General features: G+C 48.4%; 1 protein-coding gene across 1 annotated transcript; it reads right to left on the bottom strand.

The window, feature by feature from the left end:
* Window positions 1-854: 854 nt before the first annotated feature.
* On the bottom strand, window positions 855-12,488 carry LOC125508383 (purple acid phosphatase 22-like). The gene is made up of 6 exons (XM_048673080.1): window positions 12,323-12,488; window positions 12,096-12,177; window positions 11,725-11,989; window positions 1,653-2,519; window positions 1,487-1,575; window positions 855-1,403 (listed from the first exon to the last, which is right to left on the bottom strand). The coding sequence occupies exons 1-6, from the start codon at window positions 12,450-12,452 to the stop codon at window positions 1,187-1,189; spliced, it is 1,650 nt and encodes a 549-aa protein (XP_048529037.1). The 5' UTR covers window positions 12,453-12,488; the 3' UTR covers window positions 855-1,186.
* Between the last annotated feature and the right edge of the window lie 7,888 nt (window positions 12,489-20,376).

Genomic DNA, 20,376 nt, shown 5'->3' with positions numbered 1-20,376 from the left:
CGGGTGCAAAGTTACGATGCGATGAATATGAGCATTTGAATCTGAGAATCTCGGGGACTTAGAAGAAAAAATCACCACCTCGCGGATTAGGGTTGACCCGGGCACGCAGAACGAGGCGGTGGCGGATCTCGCCGGAGATGACGAAGACGGCGGCCGGCGAGGTCGGGGTCGCCGGATCTGGCCCTCCCGTGGCCGGATCTGGCCGGAGGCGAGACGCGGGGCGCCGGGAGGAGGCGGTGGCCGGCGAGGACGTCGAGGCGGTGGGGCGGCGGAGCAGGCCGGCGGGACGGGCGGCGAGACGGCAGTGAGGTGGCGCGGCGGAGCGGTGAGTCGGCGGCGAGGGCATCCGGCGGCGAGGAAGGAGGTTAGATAGGGTCTCAACCGCGAATTTCGGAGGGGTGCACCTATTTATAGATAGAGGGAGTTAGGAGAGTCCAAATGAGGTGCGGTTTTCGGTCACGCGATCGTGATCGAACGCTCTAGATGATGGAGAGGGTTTTGGTGGGTTTTGGGGCCAAAATGGAGGGGTGTTGAGCTGCAACACACACGAGGCCTTCTCGGTCCCTCGGTTAACCGTTGGAGTATCAAACGAAGTCCAAATGGTACGAAACTTGACAGGCGATCTACCGGTAGTAAACCAAGGCCGCTTGGCAAGTTTCGGTCCAATCCGGAAATATTTAATCCCCATACACGAAAGAAAGGTAGAAATAAGCACTGGAGGAGAACAGAGCGCCGGAATGCAAAACGGACAACGGGGAAAATGCTCGAATGCATGAGATGAACACGTATGCAAATGCAATGCACATGCTGACATGATATGAGATGCATGACAACGATAACAACACACGGAGACAAAAACCCAAACCCGATAAATAAAATAACTTAACGCCGGAAACGGCAAGAGTTGAATTACATATTGGGTAAATCATATCCGATGTGTTACACATAACCCTGATATTCAAGCAAGGTGGATATAAATAACAAGATAAAAGTAAGAAGAGTGGATTGTCTTGTCACATTGTTCACGCTACAGTCGCAAACGTACCCAACTTTAGCGAATGAATAATTCTTAAAAATGATCTTTTTTTTTTCTTATGCAAAGTGTTCAGTAGAGATTCTGCAAAGTGCCAAGGAATCCGGGGAATGACCGAATTTAAGAGTCAAACACTACGGTGTTTACTCATGTCTACAACTCGTCGTCCTGACGGCCGGCGGTTGCCGTGGACAGCTTTGGAGTAGCCAAGCTCTCCAGCCAGACCTCGTCGCGGACGGTGGCGTATTCGTCGTCGTTGCGGTGCCATGTCCAAACGGCGCTCGTCTCGTTGACGATTCTCAGCCGACCGTGCCCGAAGCTCGCCTCCCGGAACACCGACAGGTGCGCTGACCTGTGATCCTTGTGGAACCTTCAACAAAACAACAAGAATCCCTTTTAAAATTTATAAGAAAGAGACCAAGGAGATCAGAAACAGTGAGATCGATCGCCTACTTGAGAGCAAGCCCTTCCCTGTTGCCGCCGTCGCCAATGGTGATGTACATCGGGCCCCGGCTGTCGGCCTCGTTGTCGTAGATCCTTGTCTGGCTCATCCACCAGCCAAAAAGTTAGCCTGTTTTGCACTTCATCGATGGAGCAAAAATATAGTAGTAGGGCTTACGAATCGCTCGTAGGCGTGAACGTGTCCGGAGAAGACGACGTCGACGCGGGCCTCGTAGAGGAGCCTCTCCATGGCGGCGCGCATCGCCTCGCCCTCCCCCTGGTGCGCCTGGTTGGTGTTGTACCACGGCGCGTGCAGCAGCACCAGCAGCCACGGCGTCTTCCGCCGGTCCACGCCGGCGAGGTCCCGCTCCAGCCACGCGTACTGCTCCGACCCTTGCTCGAACTCCGTGTAGGAGCCCAGCATCACGACGTGCGCCGCGCCGCCGGCCACGTCCAAGGAGTAGTAGAGGTTGGAGGCGGAGCCGCTCTCCTCGTGCGGCATGCGCCACCGCGCGTTGTACGCGACGAAGGGCGCGAAGCCCACGACGGGGAGCGCCTCCACCTCGTGGTTGCCCTCCGTCACCATCCACGGCCGCGCGCTCGCCAGCGGCTGCACCAGCCGCCCGAACGAGTCCCACAGCGGCTGCTGCGTGTCCGCGTACGACAGGTCGCCAGGGAGCAGCAGCATGTCGTAGTCCGCGCCGCCGATGTGCGACAGCGTCGACGCGGTCCAGCCTGTCTGGCCGAGGTCGCCGATGACGACGAGCTCGATCGGGAGGGACGCCGGTGGGGTCCTGAGGGTGAACTCGTCGCCGGCCTTGCCGCACCGGTAGTGGTAGGTCGTGCTGGCCGCCAGCGGGCCGATCGTCACGAGGTGGATCGCGCCGGACTTGTAGAAGAAGTAGCGGTACGTCGCGTGATTGCCGGTCGTGGACACCGTGTAGTTGCCGCGAGATTTGCCGTACTCCACCACCGACGGCGCGTTCCGGTCGTCAGTGACCCATGAAATCCGCATGCTGTTGCTTCCGACAGTTGAAATATGCACCTAACGGGTACCATGTTAAAATGTAAAATTAGTGAAAATACCCACAAAAGTAAACACAGTTACACATTTGTACAAGCACCCGATCCGTCATATTTTGTTTTTGTATAAACGTCCCTAAAACAAAGAATTGTATAAACACTAGCAAAAGAAGACCTGTGGCATAATAAATTCCTAAAAAAAGACCCGTGACATAAAGGCAAGTCTGAAAAAATATTTAAGTTATGAGCAAAACTTGTATTTATTTTAAATACACATAAGCACGTGTATCATATTTTGATAGAAGGGTAAGGCAAGAAAAAGATGGCTCGCTCTCTCCAACGGTCATCTCCCTCCCAGGCTCCGGCCGCCGCCAACGGGCCAATCCTCGGCCGCCGAGTCGCTCCCCCACAACCTCACCCGCCGGTACTTTGCTCCGAGGTCCGTCGGCCAGATAACGTCCTCAGTCTTCATGGTGTCGGCTCAGTTGCGTCGTCCCGCACGTCTGCGGAGGCGCCCCTTCCGGGCCGTTCACGGCCGGCTTCCGTCGACTTGGAACCGGACTGTGAAGGCTGGATTCAGGTCCGCAATCGTCGTCGCCAGCCCCGTTACGATGCGGCTCCTGCCGTCAAACATCTCGCTAGCTCCAAACCTTGGATTCCCCGGTGGCTGCTGGGTCGCTGCTTTAAATGTCTGGACGAGGGGCACCAGAAAGTGAATTGCTTCGGCGAGATTCGATGCCATAAGTGCTGGTTTTCGGGACATCTTGCCCGTGACTGCTCGTCGTTTCCCCATCGCCCTCCACCCCCCAGATCCAGATCCAGCCACGACCTCCCTTCGCGCGAGTCCGCTCAGCTCCAACCCTCCTCTGCTCCGGTGCCTCGCCCCCAGCGCGGCTCCGCCCGGCTCCATCCCCCCGTTGCTCCGGCGCCTTGCCCCCAGCGCGGTTCCGCCCAGCTCCAGCCTCGCGCTGCTCCGACGTCTCGCCCTCAGCGTGGTTCAGCTCGGCACCAAACCCACGCTGCTCCGGCGCCTCGACCGCAGCGTTGCCCGCCTCCGCCGCTCAGTATGGCGCACTACCCGTCGCTGGCCCACCAGCGCTTCCCTGGTGAACTCCTCACCCACGGCGACCCTGATCTGCGGCCAGCTAGGGGCGGCGGTATCATCGCGCGTACGGCGGGGATGGATGCTTTGGAGGCAGACTTCCGGAGCAGGGCGCTGCTCGCCACAGTGGGGGGCAGGAGGCCCGCGGTCTCCCCGGAGGCCCTGGTTCAATCCCTCACGAGGGTGTGCGGGGTCGAGAGGAGGCATGTCAGGGTCGAGGTAACACACCCGGCTGATTTCTTCATCACCTTCGCTTCCAACGCGGACTGCGACAACGTCTTCTCCCTTTCCGGCAAGCTACGGTGTGCTGGAGCGCCTATCTCCTTTCAGAGGTGGCATCGATGTGCCCAGGCCACCAGCGGCAAATTGGAGTTCTTCTGCAAGCTGGGTATAGAGGGGATGCCAGCAAGCGCCTGGGAGTGCGGAGCCATCAGTCAACTAATCAACAACCTCAATGGCCAACTGGTGGAGATCCTGCCGCCGGATGACCGCTGGCAATTGGAGGTTACAGCTTGGATGAAGAACCCCTCAGGCATTTCGAAGATCTATGACATGGAAGTTCCGGAGCCGGTTGGCCTGCCAGACTCTTTTGAGGAAGAGATTCAGAGGTCACCGCAGCATCCTTCGCCTCCAACGGACAGGCCGACGCTCATCCACCCTCTCACCATTCATGTACTGGATGTGGTGGATCGCACCGTCCCCTACATTCAGCTCAGGCCCAACTTCGTACCGAAGGATGACGAGGTCCTGACTAGAAGACACGATTACTCTCGTAGCTGCTTCCGGGGCAGAGTCGACGGTACGGGCCGGGGTGGGGTGCCCAACTCGGGTGCACATCCTTTCGGAGGCTCGGGCGGCTACGGCATGGCAGGCGACTGGGGCGGCGGTCGCCGTGTCAATGGAGTTCTTCCTCCAGCTGGCGGCAGCGCGTTGTCCACGCTGAGATCGGTGGTGACCCCTTCATCTACGGTGCACTCCTGCACGGCGGTCACCACGCCGGTGCAGCAGCGCGTCATCGAGCCCTCTGCAGCGGGTTCTGGGAGTGCGTCACAGGCTTTGGCCTCGACGGCGGTCGGTTCGAGAGCGGCGGTCTCCACGCCAATTCTGCAGCTCTCGGGCGCGCCCACGGCGGTGGGCTCGGGGGCACTAGTTTCGACGCCAACCGTCGATCGGGCTACACTTCAGGTCACTGCGGTGCCGCGTAGACTGTCCTTCAGCCCGCCTTGTAAAGAAGCCAGCACGTCAGAGGTTGGGGAAGTGGTGAGGGAGGAGATCTCATGTGGCAACACTGATCAGGGAGGCGAGGTGCAGACTTTGGTGGAGCTGGCGCCTCTCTCGGCTGCCGGATACATGCCCTCGACTGTTATGGTGCAGAAGGACCAACGGGAGGAGGAAGACTCAAGGCGTCAAGATAAAACTAATGAAGAGGGTAGATGCCAGGCTGATGCTACTTCTGATTCGCCGCAGCACGCCGGACAGGGCCTTCAAATTCAGATTCCGCATCGGTGTGATGATAGTCAGAGCCCTGTGCGCACACCTATCGCCGTTCCTCTGGGGGAGCATCTGCTACTCCCGCGTGTGGTGAACGGTCATAGAACTGCGGAGGAGATGCTTTGGCAAGGTCTGGGTCGTACACCTGCTCCATCCATACTGGGGCCTAGGCATTCGGCGTCGGGGCCAACACGCAGGAAGAAAACTCTACCGCCTAATTTCACTCCGAGGAGAAGTGCTCGGCTGTGCAAGGCAGCTGGTGCTCACAAGATGGGGCCAGTGCAGCGGGCCCAAACTGTCCTGCTTCGACAGATGGGAGTTATTCAGGTGGAGGAACAAGTTTCTGACAAAGCTCTGGATGAGTATATCAAGCTGTTCGACAAGCCGCTGGCGCCTCATCATGTCAAAGCGGTGATCGCTCTCTTTGCCCCTGGAGAAGTGGAGTTTGACGAACCAATGCAGCCCGGTTTTGGTGCTTTCTCCCTTCCTGATGCTGTGGAGCCATGTGGTGCTTAGGTGTGAGTGAGGGGTTGCAGTGGTCGTTGGGGTTTGTGTTATGGCCATGTCTTTAGGTGTGTTAGTGTGGAATGTTAGGGGGCTTAATAACCCTGCTAGAAGGTGCTCGATCAGATTGTTCACCCAGTCCTTCAATGTTTCTTTAATTTGTTTTCAAGAATCTAAGATGGCTTTGTTGGATGCCACTGTGGTTTGCGAGACTTTGGGCCCTACTTTTGATGGGTTTGATTTTCTGCCAGCAGAGGGCACGAGAGGTGGCATGTTGATGGCCTGGAAATTTGACAAGTTGCGAGTATTCAATGTTCAGAAGGATGAGTTTATGCTCTCGGCTCAGGTTATATCCTTGGAGGATGGCAAAAAGTGGTTGGTGTCCTCTGTTTATGGGCCTCAAGGTGACTATGACAAAATAAGGTTTCTTGAGCAGATGGTGCAATTTGGTGATCAAGTGCACCTACCGTGGATCGTTGTGGGTGACTTCAATCTAGTCTACTCTGAGCATGAGCGCAGCTCTGGAAGAGGGAATAGGAGGCTTATTTCCAAATTCAGACACACCATAAACAGGCTTGGGCTTCATGATATGCCTTTGATGGGTAGGCGATACACTTGGTGCAACCAGCAGGAGCAATCTATCATGGCTAGGCTGGACAGAGTGCTTTTCAACAACGATTGGGAGGAGATACACCCCATTAGTGATCTGTTATTGCTCAGCTCAAATATTTCAGATCACTCACCGTTGCTCCTCACTTGTTCTGCCGCTAGGCCGCGGGCTAGCCGCTTTCGCTTTGAGAACTTCTGGTGCAAACTCCCAAGCCGCTTTCGCTTTGAGAACTTCTGGTGCAAACTCCCAGGGTTCTTGGAGGTAGTTAAGGAGGCATGGGGACATGAAATTCTTGGTTGTGACCCGATGAAGATTCTGAGTATCAAGTTGTAGCGCACGGCGAAAGCATTAAGAAGTTGGGGTCAGAGGAGCATGAGCCGGCTGAATCTTCAGTTTCAGATTGCGAGCGAAGTCATTTTGCGTCTGGATACGGCACAAGAGGTCAGGACTCTGTCAGAGGAAGAGCTCAAGCTCAAAGATTTTCTAAAAGGCAAATGTTTGGCTTTTGCCTCCCTAGAAAGAGTGCGTCTTTGGCAACGCGCGAGAGTGCGGGATCTTAAGGAGGGGGACGCAAACTCCAAGTACTTCCACATGAAGGCTAATGGGAGACGTAGAAAACACTTGCTGCCGTATCTCAAAGCGGGTAACCAGACGGCAACGACTCTAGAGGACAAGTTGGATTTGGCTAGAAGCTTCTTCAGCAGCTTGATGGGCGCTCCGGAACACAGAAATCACACTATCTGTCTTGAAGAGTTGAACTTGGGGCAGCTCTCTCCGGAGATGGCAGCTGGTCTGGAAGGTGTGTTCACGGAAGAGGAAGTCAAGAAGATTATTATGGACATGCCCTCGGATAGAGCTCCGGGGCCGGATGGTTTCTCTGGGCTGTTCTTCAAGAGCTGCTGGGATATCATAGCGAAGGATTTTATGGCCTTTATGAAGGCGATGTACGATGGACGCTTCTACTCCTTCGGTGATCTCAATTCCTCCATCATAACCCTCCTGCCGAAGAAATTAGAGGCTCTGGAGATGGGTGATTTTCGACCCATCAATCTGATTCATGGGGCTGCCAAGATTTTTGCAAAAGTTCTCGCGGTTCGGGTGGCACCTTTTCTCCCAGCTCTAATATCTCAGGCTCAGAGTGCTTTTATCTGCAAGCGCAACATGCATGAAAACTTCAAGTTCGTGCGCAACACAGCTAGATGGCTCCATCAGAAGCGCAAGTCAGCAGTGTTAATGAAAATTGATATCTCCAAAGCCTTTGATACATTATCTTGGGAGTTCCTCCTTGAGGTGTTGAGGATGAGAGGCTTTGGATGACGTTGGTGCTCATGGATTTGTGGTCTCCTGTACACTGCATCTTCATCAGTTCTTATCAATGGAGAACTAAGTCAACCGTTTGCCTTGGGGCAGGGTGTTAGGCAAGGAGATTCTTTATCTCCTACTCTTTTCATCCTAGCCATGGACACACTGCATGGCATGTTGCAATGGGCGGTTCAACATCAGTTGCTGTCTGACATTGGGTGCAACACGAAGATTCCGAGGGCATCTATCTTTGCAGATGATGCAGTATTGTTTTTCAGGCCAGGTAGCTCAGACCTTCAAATCATATCCTCTATTCTAAAGCTACTTGGAGAGGCCACAGGCCTGAGAATCAACATGCAAAAGAGTACTATCACCACTATCCGTTGCGACGAAGAGGTAGCCGCGGTGGTGGAAGAGCACTTCCAGTGCAGGAGGCAACAATTCCCTATTCGATACCTGGGACTTCCTCTTTCCATTTATAGGATGCGACGTCAAGATCTGATTCCTCTCATTGACAAGTTCTCGGATAAATTGAAGGAGTGGAAGCCGAGGATGCTAGCTGTTGTGGGCTGCCTGACTCTAACCCGCTCGGTACTCATGGCCTTGCCTATACACCCGATGGCTGTGCTTCCCATGCCGGCATGGGCCATTAAGATTATTAACAGGTGATGTCGGGGGTTTATATGGAAAGGGGAGAAGGAAATCAATGGTGGCCATTGTCTTATGCCTTGGTCTAGAGTTTGTTTACCTCTAGAGGTGGGAGGGCTCGGTATTATTAATCTGAAGTGGTTCGGCTTCGCTCTTAGATGTAAGTGGCCTTGGTTACTCTGGGACGCTGAAGAGAGACCGTGGCAACTGATCCCCGAGGCAACGGAGAAGGAGGTGCAGGCCATGTTCTCCGCGGCCTGTCGCATAAGCTTGGGCGACGGCGAGTCCGCAAGGTTCTGGACGGATAAGTGGCTCCCGGATGGCCGCTCAATTGCTGAGTTGGCTCCGGCTTTGCTCTCCTTTGTCAAGTACAAAAACAAATCGGTAAGAGAGGCCTTGCAAGATAGGGCCTGGATCAGGGACATATATGGAGGTTTGTCGCTCATAGCCATGGGACAATACCTGAGGGTCTGAGATCTTGTTCAAGACACTTCGTTAAACTTGGGTATGAGGGATCGGCCAGTTTGGAAATTGACTCATGATCTGCAGTTTTCGATGAAGAGTGCATACCAGATGTTCTTCTTAGGGAACACTCGGTTTGCCTGTTATAAGCCAATCTGGAAATCCAAAGCGCCGCCGCGTTGCAAGTTTTTTATGTGGCTTGCTGTTCATAGAAGATGTCTGACGGCTGATAATTTAGAAAGAAGGAATTGGCCTTCCAACGAAGTTTGCCCCCTGTGTTCCTCTGAACCTGAAACTTGCTCGCACTTATTTGTGCACTGCAGTTTTAGTATTCAGGTTTGGGAGAGGTTCAGAGCATGGGCAAAAGTTGATTTTCAGATTCCAAATATCAACTTCAGCACCACGGAAGACTGGTGGTTGAATGCTAGGGCGGGGATCCCCAAGCAAATGAGGCGTAATTTTGATACAATTGCCATCCTTCTACATTGGAGAATCTGGAAGGAAAGAAATGCAAGGATATTCGAAAACGTGGCGAGCACTCCTGACAAGGTTCGGGATCTGATCTTGGAGGATATACACATGTGGAGAGCGGCCGGCTGTATCAGCGACTTGGCGACATAACCTGGCCGGGAGCGTGTTTCAGTTTTGACTGGGGGCTCAATTCTTCAAGCCGGATGACCGGTTTAGCTGCATCAAGGAGAGCTGGCTGCAGGCAAGGGCCGGTGTGCCCAAGATGATGAGTCGCAACTTGACCAGACGGCTAGCAGCACAGAAAGAGTGCTGGATCTGGTGCGTGAAGTCATTCAGCGGATGCATTTCCAGCGACTAGCTTTGACCAAACTTGTTTGTTCAGGCTCACGTGTGTCCATCGCTGTTCTAGGAGAACATCCTCTGGTTTTCAGTTCTAGTGCGCCTAGACTGTTAACCATCTTGTATTTCTTTCCCATCTAATAAAGTTCGGCCAATGGCCCTTCGAATAGAAGGGGTAAAGAAACTCATCCACAAGTTTACAATCCGGGTACATGATCCATACGCCGACTACTCGCTACGCCCTGCGTATACAACTCCGCAAATAGTACTTGCAAATCCCCTCCGAGCACAATTCTTAATAAATAAAAACAGAATTCCAAGTTTTAGAAAAATCGGAAAATTAAACACATACATAGGGATGCATACCACATGTTTGCAAAGTTTTAGAAAACTCTGGGTTGCCCAGTGCTAGCAGTTGCTCACAAATGATATTGAACTAGAAAGGTTGGGCGCGCTTTGTTGCGCCGTTGGTGTTGTTGGGTTTCTTAAAAAAAATACTCACTCTGTTTTAAAATAGAAGGTGTATTACCTTTTTGAAAGTCAAGCTTGTTAATTTTGATAAATTTTTCAGAGAAATGTATCAAGATCCATAATATCAAATTGGTATGATAGATTCATCATGAAATGGGTTTTCATATTTCTTTTGTTCAATATTGTGGATGTTGATATTTTTTTCTCTGAACTTGGTCAAAGTTGAAGAAATTTAATTTGCCAAAAAAAACTAAAACCCCTTATATTTTGGAACCGATGGAATATTTAGTTTGGGCATGTGGGGGAGATGGTGGAGTGTGTTTATTTTTATTTATAATGCAATGATTTGATGGGCCTTTCATAGTGTGGTACTACCTCCGTCCTGGTTTATTGATCCCTTTTGTATTCTGTGCCAAATTTTGACCTTAAATTTAACTAACGAAATCTTAATGCATGTCATAGAAAATAATATCATTGGAAACATCAAATACGAATCCAACGATATAATTTTTGGTGACATGCATTAATATTTTCTTAGTTAAACCAAGACGGAGGTAGTATGTGTTATCCGCTAACCAACATATATTCATGTGGGGGCAATTTCTGCGTCGGTGGTTGCATGTACTATATTGGTGATACAATAGCACATGTTGCCTTTTTTTCTAGGTGGTGGGAGGGTGTGTGGGACTGATATGTTTTTATAGACCGGTTGCTGCTGATTTATTTGAAAAATCATTCACCCGTATTTAGACCAAATTCAAAATCGAATACCTCAACTGAACGAAAGAGTTTTAGAATTAAAGAACGTATGAAAGCAAAACAATTGAACGGGAGAGTTCTTTTAGAAATTGTTGATCGAGTCAAAATCAGGTGACTCAATTCTGATTTGAAGATCTCAATTAATTATGAGGCCTTAAAAATTAGAAAGCTTAGTGTATAGTATAAAATAATTGAATAAAAGAGCTTTGAAAAATTGTTGACCCGATTAAAATCAGATAACCAATTTTAATTGGAGACTTCAAGGGACAAAGGAGCATTGTGTTATCAAGGATTTGGTCTTGAAATTTGCCTAAGGATGGAAACTACAGTCCGGAGAACTACAGTCCCGCAAAAAAAGAAAAACAAATCTACAGTCCCGGGAACGGCCAGCCCGAGTACGAGGCTCGGCTTGGGTGCGTGGTTTTTCTTTTATAAAAAAAATGCTAACATGGGCTGCTCTCTAAGCTTTTGGTGAAATGCGAGTTTTCAGAAAATTCACGTTTCTTTTAAATGATATTTGGCCGTGCAGAGAAGGCGACTACTTTTCGTACTGAGTAGAGTACTGACGATGTCAGTTTCATCATCTTTATAGTAGGCACAACTGGACTGGTGGGTGGAGGAATTAAACCCCTCTGTTAAAATCTGCACATGATCATGGCAGCATCTTGTACAGACATCAAGAATCAAGCAGCGTTTTTCTTCTTCGAGGAACTTTGTAAGTGTTGCAAACAGTACTAAGGGGTAACTGAAATTAACCACAGATTTAGTTGCTAACATCGAGATCAGATTATCCATTGTCATTGTTATCCATTGTTTGGGTATCTGCTAAACATCGAAGATGATCTGTCTATACAAGCAAAAAAGCAACGCATGGGGGATAAAACAGAGTTGACCGATCAAGGACGCTTCTGCCACCAAATTTTTGACCGCGAAAATTCTTATGAATCAGCTGCGCACGTCTCCGTGTGACAAAACGAACAAGAAGCAGCTAAAAAATAACTCCGCAAGAAACGCCAAATTCTTGCACACACATTTGAGAGTTGTTCAGGGCCAAAAATCCGCCCTTACCTGCTGAGGATGAGCCGCTGGCTTGTCGTGCGCCGTCAGCACGAGCGGGCTCGGCGGCGGCCGGACGTACTCGTCGGCGCGCGCGCAGAGAAACACCAGCGACGTGAGCCCCTGCATGAGCAGCCTCCACGAGTGCGCCATGGCTCCCACCAACAAGTCCCCGTAGAAGGTGCCGGTGACGCTGCGCCCGAGCGCCGCCTGGTTCACGCAACGAAGGCACCGCTCGTTGGCCGCCGCGAAGAGGACCCTGGCCACGCCGAGGACGCTGCCGGCCGCGGCGTGGTATAAAACGCGGGTGAGCGCAACGGCCACGCGGAATGCCGCGCACATGAACAGTAGCGTGCGGAGCAGAATGGCGGTCCGCCTCTTACGCGTGTCGCCGCGATGCCAGGAGGAGGTCGTCCCCTCCGTCGCCGTCACCGTCGCCGACCTTGGCTTTAAGAAGCACGGGACCTGGTAGGGTGTAGCCGCACGCCATTACGTTAATAGTATTATGGGACGAAGACTTTCTGCAGAGCATGTTGTGGCCTCGTAGTCGTAGGTATCCGGAGGAGCATATCCTTGCTCCTGGCGGAGATGCCACGGGCGTTTGTCTTACCTGACATGTGCCGTCGGCGGCTGTGGCGGTTGCGGCTGCCGGAGAGGAGGTGCGCGCTCGTGCTGGTGCTGGCGGTGGCGGGGTGGTGGAGGGGGAGGAAGGGAGGAGATAGGTAGGCTGGGGCTGGCATTGCTGCAACTTTTACCGAAGCTTTTTTTTATCTGTTCCTCCTCTTTTCTCTTTTCTGCATTCTTTTGAGCGAGCCTCCGTGGCAATATATGTCGCTGTTTGGATCATTGGATGGGAGCTGAAAGCAGCACGCCAGCTGCTACTGACGCATTGGAGGTTGATAACCTGATGGGGACAGGAGAGGCTGAAGACATGCGAGGTGGCCAGCAATCTAGTCAGTGAATCGCTTTATGACTTTGATAGAAGGAGTCTGGATAATTGCAATGAGTCAATGATTATGATTTCTTTCCAAAACTAGTTACCGACCCATGCACCTTCATGGGCCAGTAGCTATTACTACAACGGAAAATGCATTGCAACTCTCGGGTGCCACACAACCTTATATGAAAAATGCATTGAAATATAAGAAAAATATGATTATTTTTTTTGAAATTTTGGGATATGAAACCTGAGTGTTCGTTGTACACATGTGCTCGTTTTCTTGAGGAATGGGTGCGCGTGGTATGCGCGGCATAGGAATTACAGTCCGACATATGTCACATTCAGTTTTTTAATACACATTTGATTTTTTTATCCTTTTTATTGGCATTACCATGGGCACCTATTACCCATGAAACTGAACATGTGTGTACAACGGGCACCCAAGTTTCATATCCCAAAATTTCAGATTTTTTTACTTTTCTAATATGTTTCTTAATGCTTTTTTCATATAGGGGTGTGTGGCACCCAAGAGCCACAAATCCTCATCCTTACTACAACACATAACTTAGGGCATCTCCAATGCCGTGCCGCAAAACACTTGCATGTTTTTTGTCATCCAACAATGTGTCGTTAACGTCTTGAACATGTCCGCATGTCTGAGTTTCAGCAAACCAAATGCAAAGTTAGGGGAGGTTTGCGTGAGTATGGACCATCATCACGTAGGACTCCGACAACCCCGGCTACCCAAAACCTCATTTGGAGCCCATGAATTTGGCTGCATCCACACTGTTATGGTGCCAAAGCATGCACATTCCCACCCTCTCTAGCAGATTGATGTCGCCGTCCACCCATGTTCCCGGCCTTTTCGTCGTCCGTCGCCGCATGAATCCGTTCGTACCATTGCCGGAGTCGAAGAAGGAGGATGAAACTTTGGTGGCCGCCTGGAAGATCAACTCGATGACCCGCAACGTGGGCCACCGCGTCTAAAGGATCAAGGAGAAAGTGGCTTTGGTGGCCGTCCACCCGCCATCTCCTAAGAAGGACGGAGTGCCGGGACGGGGGTGATTGGCCGAGCGGGGATAGGGCATCGCCGCTGCCAATGTAGTCATCGCTCCGGCCAATGCAGATATGCAACAGACGTACTACTATGCGGCGATGCAGCTCAGTCATCAGCACCCATCCTCGGCTACTCTCGGCACATCCAGGCCATGGGTTGTCGACCTAAACGAACCTGTTCATTTCGCCGAGTCACCACTGTTATAGCTTGTTTGGTTGCAGACGTCCGGTGTGGCAATTGGGTGTCTGCTCTCTGTTTGCTGACATATCTCACCCGAGCAGGACGCCGAAAAATGATGGGGATAAGTTGAATATCATCCATGGCGGATGTGGCTTTGAGAACGAACAATTGGGGACTCCTAAACAGAGATATACAACGAGTCGCCGGGCACAAACAGCGAGCAGCCGGGCATGTACAACGAGTAGTTGGGCACATACACCCAGCCGCCATACTCATATGCCAAGAAGACGGGCCTTGATATGGAGGATTGGTCAGCCGACGATGACCGAAAGAAGAGTGGGTGGGGAGAAAGCTCTAATTGGAGGGAGGACGAATTGTTGTGCAAAGCTTGGTCGGCCACTAGTGTGGATCTGTTTCAAGGCATGGAGCAAAGAGGCTTTCAGTACAATGTTCATACTTGGTTCCATGAGCACAAGAACTTCGATCCCTACAGCATGGAAGTGATCCGAGATCATTCGATAAAGTCGCTCTCCCATTGATGATACATGTCAGAGCCCTAGAATAAAGTGTTGGGAACGCAGTATTTCAAAAAATTTACCTACGATCACGCAAGATCTATCTAGGAGATGCATAGCAACAAGAGGGGAGAGTGTGTCTACGTACCCTCGTAGACCGAAAGCGGAAGCATTAAGTAACACGGTTGATGTAGTCGAACATCTTCGCGATCCAACCGATCAAGTACCGAATGCACGGCACCTCCGCGATCTGCACACGTTCAGCTCGGTGATGTCCCTCGTGCTCTTGATCCAGTTGAGGCCGAGGGTGAGTTGCGTCAGCATGATGGCGTGTTGACGGTGATGATGAAATTACCGACGCAGGGCTTCGCCTAAGCACTACGACAATATGACCGAGGTGGAAAACTGCGGAGGGGGGCACCGCACATGGCTAAAGATCAACTTGTGTGTCTATGGGGTGCCCCTTCCCCCGTATATAAAGGAGGGGAGGAGGAGGAGGGCCGGCCTCAAGGGGCGCACCCAAAGGGGGGATTCCTACTCCTAGTAGGAGTAGGTTTCCCCCTTTCCTAGTCCAAGTAGGAGAAGAAGGAAGGAGAGGGAGAGGGAGAAGGAAAGAGGGGGACGCCGTCCCCTCCTAGTCCAATTCGGACCAGCCCATGGGGGGCGTGATGCCTCCCCTTGTGGCCATTCTCTCCTTTCCACTAAAGCCCAATAAGGCCCAATACTTCCCCCGGCGAATTCCCGTAACTCTCCGGTACTCTGAAAAATACCCGAATCACTCGGAACCTTTCCGATGTCCGAATATAGCATTCCAATATATCGATCTTTATGTCTCTACCATTTCGAGACTCCTCGTCATGTCCGTGATCTCATCCGGGACTCCGAACAACCTTTGGTACATCAAATCACATAACTCATAATACAAATCGTCATCGAACGTTAAGCGTGCGGACCCCACGGGTTCGAGAACTGTGTAGACATGACCGAGACACATCTCCGGTCAATAACCAATAGCGGAACCTGGATGCTCATATTGGCTCCTACATATTCTACGAATATCTTTATTGGTCAAACCGCATAACAACATACGTCATTCCCTTTGTCATCGGTATGTTACTTGCCCGAGATTCGATCGTTGGTATCATCATACCTAGTTCAATCTAATTACCGGCAAGTCTTTTTACTCATTTCGTAAAGCATCATCCCGTAACTAACTCATTAGTCACATTGCTTGCAAGGCTTATAGTTATGTGCATTACCAAGAGGGCCCAAAGATACCTCTCCGACAATTGGAGTGACAAATCCTAATCTCGATCTATGCCAACTCAACAAACACCATCGAAGACACCTGTAGAGCATCTTTATAATCACCCAGTTACGTTGTGACATTTGATAGCACACTAAGTGTTCCTCCGGTATTCGAGAGTTGCATAATCTCATAGTCAGAGGAACATGTATAAGTCATGAAGAAAGCAATAGCAATAAACTAAACGATCATAGTGCTAAGCTAACGGATGGGTCTTGTCCATCACATCATTCTCTAATGATGTGATCCCGTTCATCAAATGACAACACATTGTCTATGGCTAGGAAACTTAACCATCTTTGATTAACGAGCTAGTCTAGTAGAGGCATACTAGGGACACTCTGTTTGTCTATGTATTCACACATGTACTAAGTTTCCGGTTAATACAATTCTAGCATGAATAATAAACATTTATCATGATATAAGGGAATATAAATAACAACTTTATTATTGCCTCTAGGGCATATTTCCTTCAGTCTCCCACTTGCACTAGAGTCAATAATCTAGTTCACATCGTCATGTGATTTCACACCAATAGTTCACATCTTTATGTGATTAGTTCACATCTTCATGTGACTAATACCCAAAGGGTTTACTAGAGTCAATAATCTAGTTCACATCGCTATGTGATTAACATCCAAAGAGTGATCATGTTTTGCTTGTGAGAGAAGCAACATTCAGATCTGTATGTATTTTGCAAATTTCTATGTCTACAATACTCTGCACGGAGCTACTCTAGCTAATTGCTCCCACTTTCAATATGTATCTAGATCGAGACTTAGAGTCATCTAGATCGGTGTAAAAAGCTTGCATCGACGTAACTCTTTACGATGAACTCTTTTATCACCTCCATAACCGAGAAATATTTCCTTAATCCTCTAAGGATAATTTTGGCCGCTGTCTAGTGATCTACTCCTAGATCACTATTGTACTCCCTTGCCAAAATCATGCTAAGGTATACAATAGGTCTGGTACACAACATAGCATAATTTATAGAACCTATGATTGAGGCATAGGGAATGACTTTTCATTCTCTTTCTATTTTCTGTCATGGCCGGGTTTTGAGTCTTTACTCAATTTCACATGTTACAACTCAGGCAAGAACTCCTTCTTTGACTGATCCATTTTGAACTCCCTCAAAATCTTATCAAGGTATGTAATCATCGAAAGTCTTATCAAGCGTCTTGATCTATCTTTATAGATCTTGATGCCCAATATGTAAGTAGCTTTACAGGTAATTCTTTCTTTGAAAAACTCCTTTCAAATTCTCCTTTATGCTTTCCAGAAAATTCTACATCATTTCCGATCAACAATATGTCATTCACATATACTTATCAGAAATGTTGTAGTGCTCCCACTCACTTTCTTGTAAATACAGACTTCACTGCAAGTCTTTATAAAACTATATGCTTTATCAACTCATCAAAGCGTATATTCCAACTCCGATATGTTTGCACCAGTCCATAGATGGATCGTTGGAGCTTGCACACTTTGTTAGCACCTTTAGGATTGACGAAACTTTCTTGTTGTATCATATACAACTCTTTTTTTCAGAAATCCATGAAGGAATGCAGTTTTGACATCCATTTGCCAGATTTCATAAAATGTGCCAATTGCTAACATGATTCAGACAGACTTAAGCATCACTACGAGTGAGAAAATCTCATCGTAGTCAACACCTAGAACTTGTCGAAAACTTTTTTTTGACAATTCGAGCTTTGTAGATAGTAACACTACTATCAGCGTCCGTCTTCCTCTTTAAGATCCATTTATTCTCAATGGCTTGCCGGTCAATGGGCAAGTCCACCAAAGTCCACACTTTGTTCTCATACATGGATTCTATCTCAGATTTCATGGCCTCAAGCCATTTTGCGGAATCTGGGCTCATCATCGCTTCCTCATAGTTCGTAGGTTCGTCATGGTCAAATAACATGACCTCCAGAACAGGATTACCGTACCACTCTGGTGCGGATCTTACTCTGATTGACCTACGAGGTTCGATAGTAACTTGATCAGAAGTTTTCATGATCATCATCATTAGCTTCCTCACTAATTGCTGTATGAATCATTGGAACTGATTTCTATGATGAACTACTTTCCAATAAGGGAGCAGGTACAATTACCTCATCAAGTTCTACTTTCCTCCCACTCACTTCTTTCGAGAGAAACTCCTTCTCTAGAAAGGATCCACTCTTGGCAACAAAGATATTGTCTTCGGATCTGTGATAGAAGGTGTACCCAACAGTTTTTTTGGGTATCCTATGAAGACGCACTTCTCCGATTTGTGTTTGAGCTTATCAGGTTGAAACTTTTTCGCATAAGCATCGCAACCCCAAACTTTAAGAAACGTCAGCTTAGGTTTCTTGCTAAACCACAGTTCATACGGTGTCTCAACGGATTTTTAGACGGTGTCCTATTTAACGTGAATGCAAATGTCTCTAATGCATGACCCCAAAACGATAGTGGTAATTCGGTAAGAGACATCATACATTGAACCATATCTAATAAAGTACGGTTATGACGTTCGAACACACCATTACATTGTGGTGTTCTAGGTGGCATGAGTTGCAAAACTATTCCACACTGTTTCAAATGAAGACCAAAATCGTAACTCAAATATTGTTTTCCGCGATCATATCATAGAAACTTTATATTCTTGTTACGATGATTTTCCACTTCACTCTGAAATTCTTTGAACTTTTCAAATGTTTCAGACTTATATTTCATCAAGTAGATATACCCATATCTGCTCAAATCATCTGTGAAGGTCAGAAAATAACGATACCCGCCGTGAGCCTCAACACTCTTTGGACCGCACACATCAGTATGTATTATTTCCAACCAGTCTGTTGCTCGCTCTATTGTTTTGAAGAATGGAGTCTTAGTCATCTTGCCCATGAGGCAAGGTTCGCAAGCATCACTTGATTCATAATCAAGTGATTCCAAAAGTCCATCAGAATGGAGTTTCTTCATGCGCTTTACACCAATATGACCTAAACGGCAGTGCCACATATAAGTTGCACTATCATTATTAACTTTGCATCTTTTGGCTTCAATATTATGAATATGTGTATCACTACGATCGAGATTCAATAAACCATTCACCTTGGGTGTATGACCACAGTAGGTTTTATTCATGTAAACAGAATAACAATTATTCTTTGACTTAAATGAATAAACGTATTGCAATAAACATGATCCAGTCATATTATGCTCAACACAAACACCAAATAACATTTATTTTAGGTTCAACACTAATCACGAAGGTAAAGGGAGCGTGCGATGGTGATCTTATCAACCTTGGAATCACTTCCAACACACATCGTCACCTTGCTCTCAACTAGTCTTTGTTCATTTTGCAACTCCTATTTCGAGTTACTAATCTTAGCAACTGAACCGGTAAAAAATACCCTAGGGTTACTACGAACACTAGTAAACTACACATCAATAACATGTATATCAAATATACTTTTGTTCACTTTGCCATCCTTCTTATCCGCCAAGTATTTGGGGTAGTTCTGCTTCCAGTGACCATTCCCTTTGCAGTAGAGGCACCCAGTTTCAGGCTTAGGTCTAGCTTTGGGCTTCTTCACGGGAATGGCAACTTGCTTGCCATTCTTCTTGAAGTTCCCTTTCTTTCCCTTGCCCTTTTACTTGAAACTAGTGGTCTTGTCAAGCATCAACACTTGATGTTTTTTCTTGATTTCTACCTTCACCAATTTCAGCATCACGGAGAGCTTGGGAATCGTTTCCGTTATCCCTTGCATATTATAGTTCATCATGAAGTTCTAGTAACTTGGTGATAGTGACTAGAAAACTCTGTCAATCACTATCTTATCTGGAAGATTAACTCCCACTTGATTCAAGTGATTGTAGTACTCAGACATTCTGAGCACATGCTCACTAGTTGAGCTATTCTCCTCCATCTTGTAGGAAAAGTACTTGTCAGAGGTCTCATACCTCTTAACACGGGCATGAGTCTGAAATACCAATTTCAGCTCTTGGAACATCTCATATGCTTTGTGGCATTCAAAATGTTTTGAAGTCCCGGTTCTAAGCCATAAAGTATGGCACACTAAACTATCAAGTAGTCATCATATCGAGCTTGTCAAACATTCATAATGTCTGCATCTGCTCCTACAAAAGGTCCATCACCTAGCGGTGCATCAAGGACATAATTCTTCTGTGCAGCAATGAGGATAATCCTCAGATCACGGAGCTAGTCCGCATCATTGCTACTAACATCTTTCAACATAGTTTTCTCTAGGAACATATCATAAATAAAACGGGGAAGCTATACGCGAGCAATTGATCTACAACATAGATATGCAAATACTATCAGGACTAAGTTCATGATAAATTTAAGTTCAATTAATCATATTACTTAAGAACTCCCACTTAGATAGACATCCCTCTAATCATCTAAGTGATCACATGATCCATATCAACTAAACCATGTCCGATCATCACGTGAGATGGAGTAGCTTTCAATGGTGAACATCACTATGTTGATCATATCTACTATATGATTCACGCTCGACCTTTTGGTCTCACTGTTCCGAGGACATATCTGCATATGCTAGGCTCGTCAAGTTTAACCCGAGTATTTTGCGTGTGCAAAACTGGCTTGCACCCATTGTATGTGAACGTAGAGCTTATCACACCC

This window comes from Triticum urartu, chromosome 5, assembly GCF_003073215.2.
Source record: "Triticum urartu cultivar G1812 chromosome 5, Tu2.1, whole genome shotgun sequence".
Lineage (NCBI taxonomy): Eukaryota > Viridiplantae > Streptophyta > Magnoliopsida > Poales > Poaceae > Triticum > Triticum urartu.
The sequence above is the reverse complement of the archived record's forward strand: the minus strand, read 5'-3'. Positions and strand labels throughout refer to the sequence as shown.

Bases quoted from the DNA above. Each gene is read 5' to 3' on its own strand.
- LOC125508383 (XM_048673080.1), bottom strand. From the start codon at position 12,452: ATGCCAGCCCCAGCCTACCTATCTCCTCCCTTCCTCCCCCTCCACCAC. The intron at 12,178-12,322 runs GTAAGACAAACG...ACACCCTACCAG, and splicing joins CCGCCGACGGCACATGTCAG to GTCCCGTGCTTCTTAAAGCC. The intron at 2,520-11,724 runs GTAAGGGCGGAT...GGTACCCGTTAG, and splicing joins CAGCGGCTCATCCTCAGCAG to GTGCATATTTCAACTGTCGG.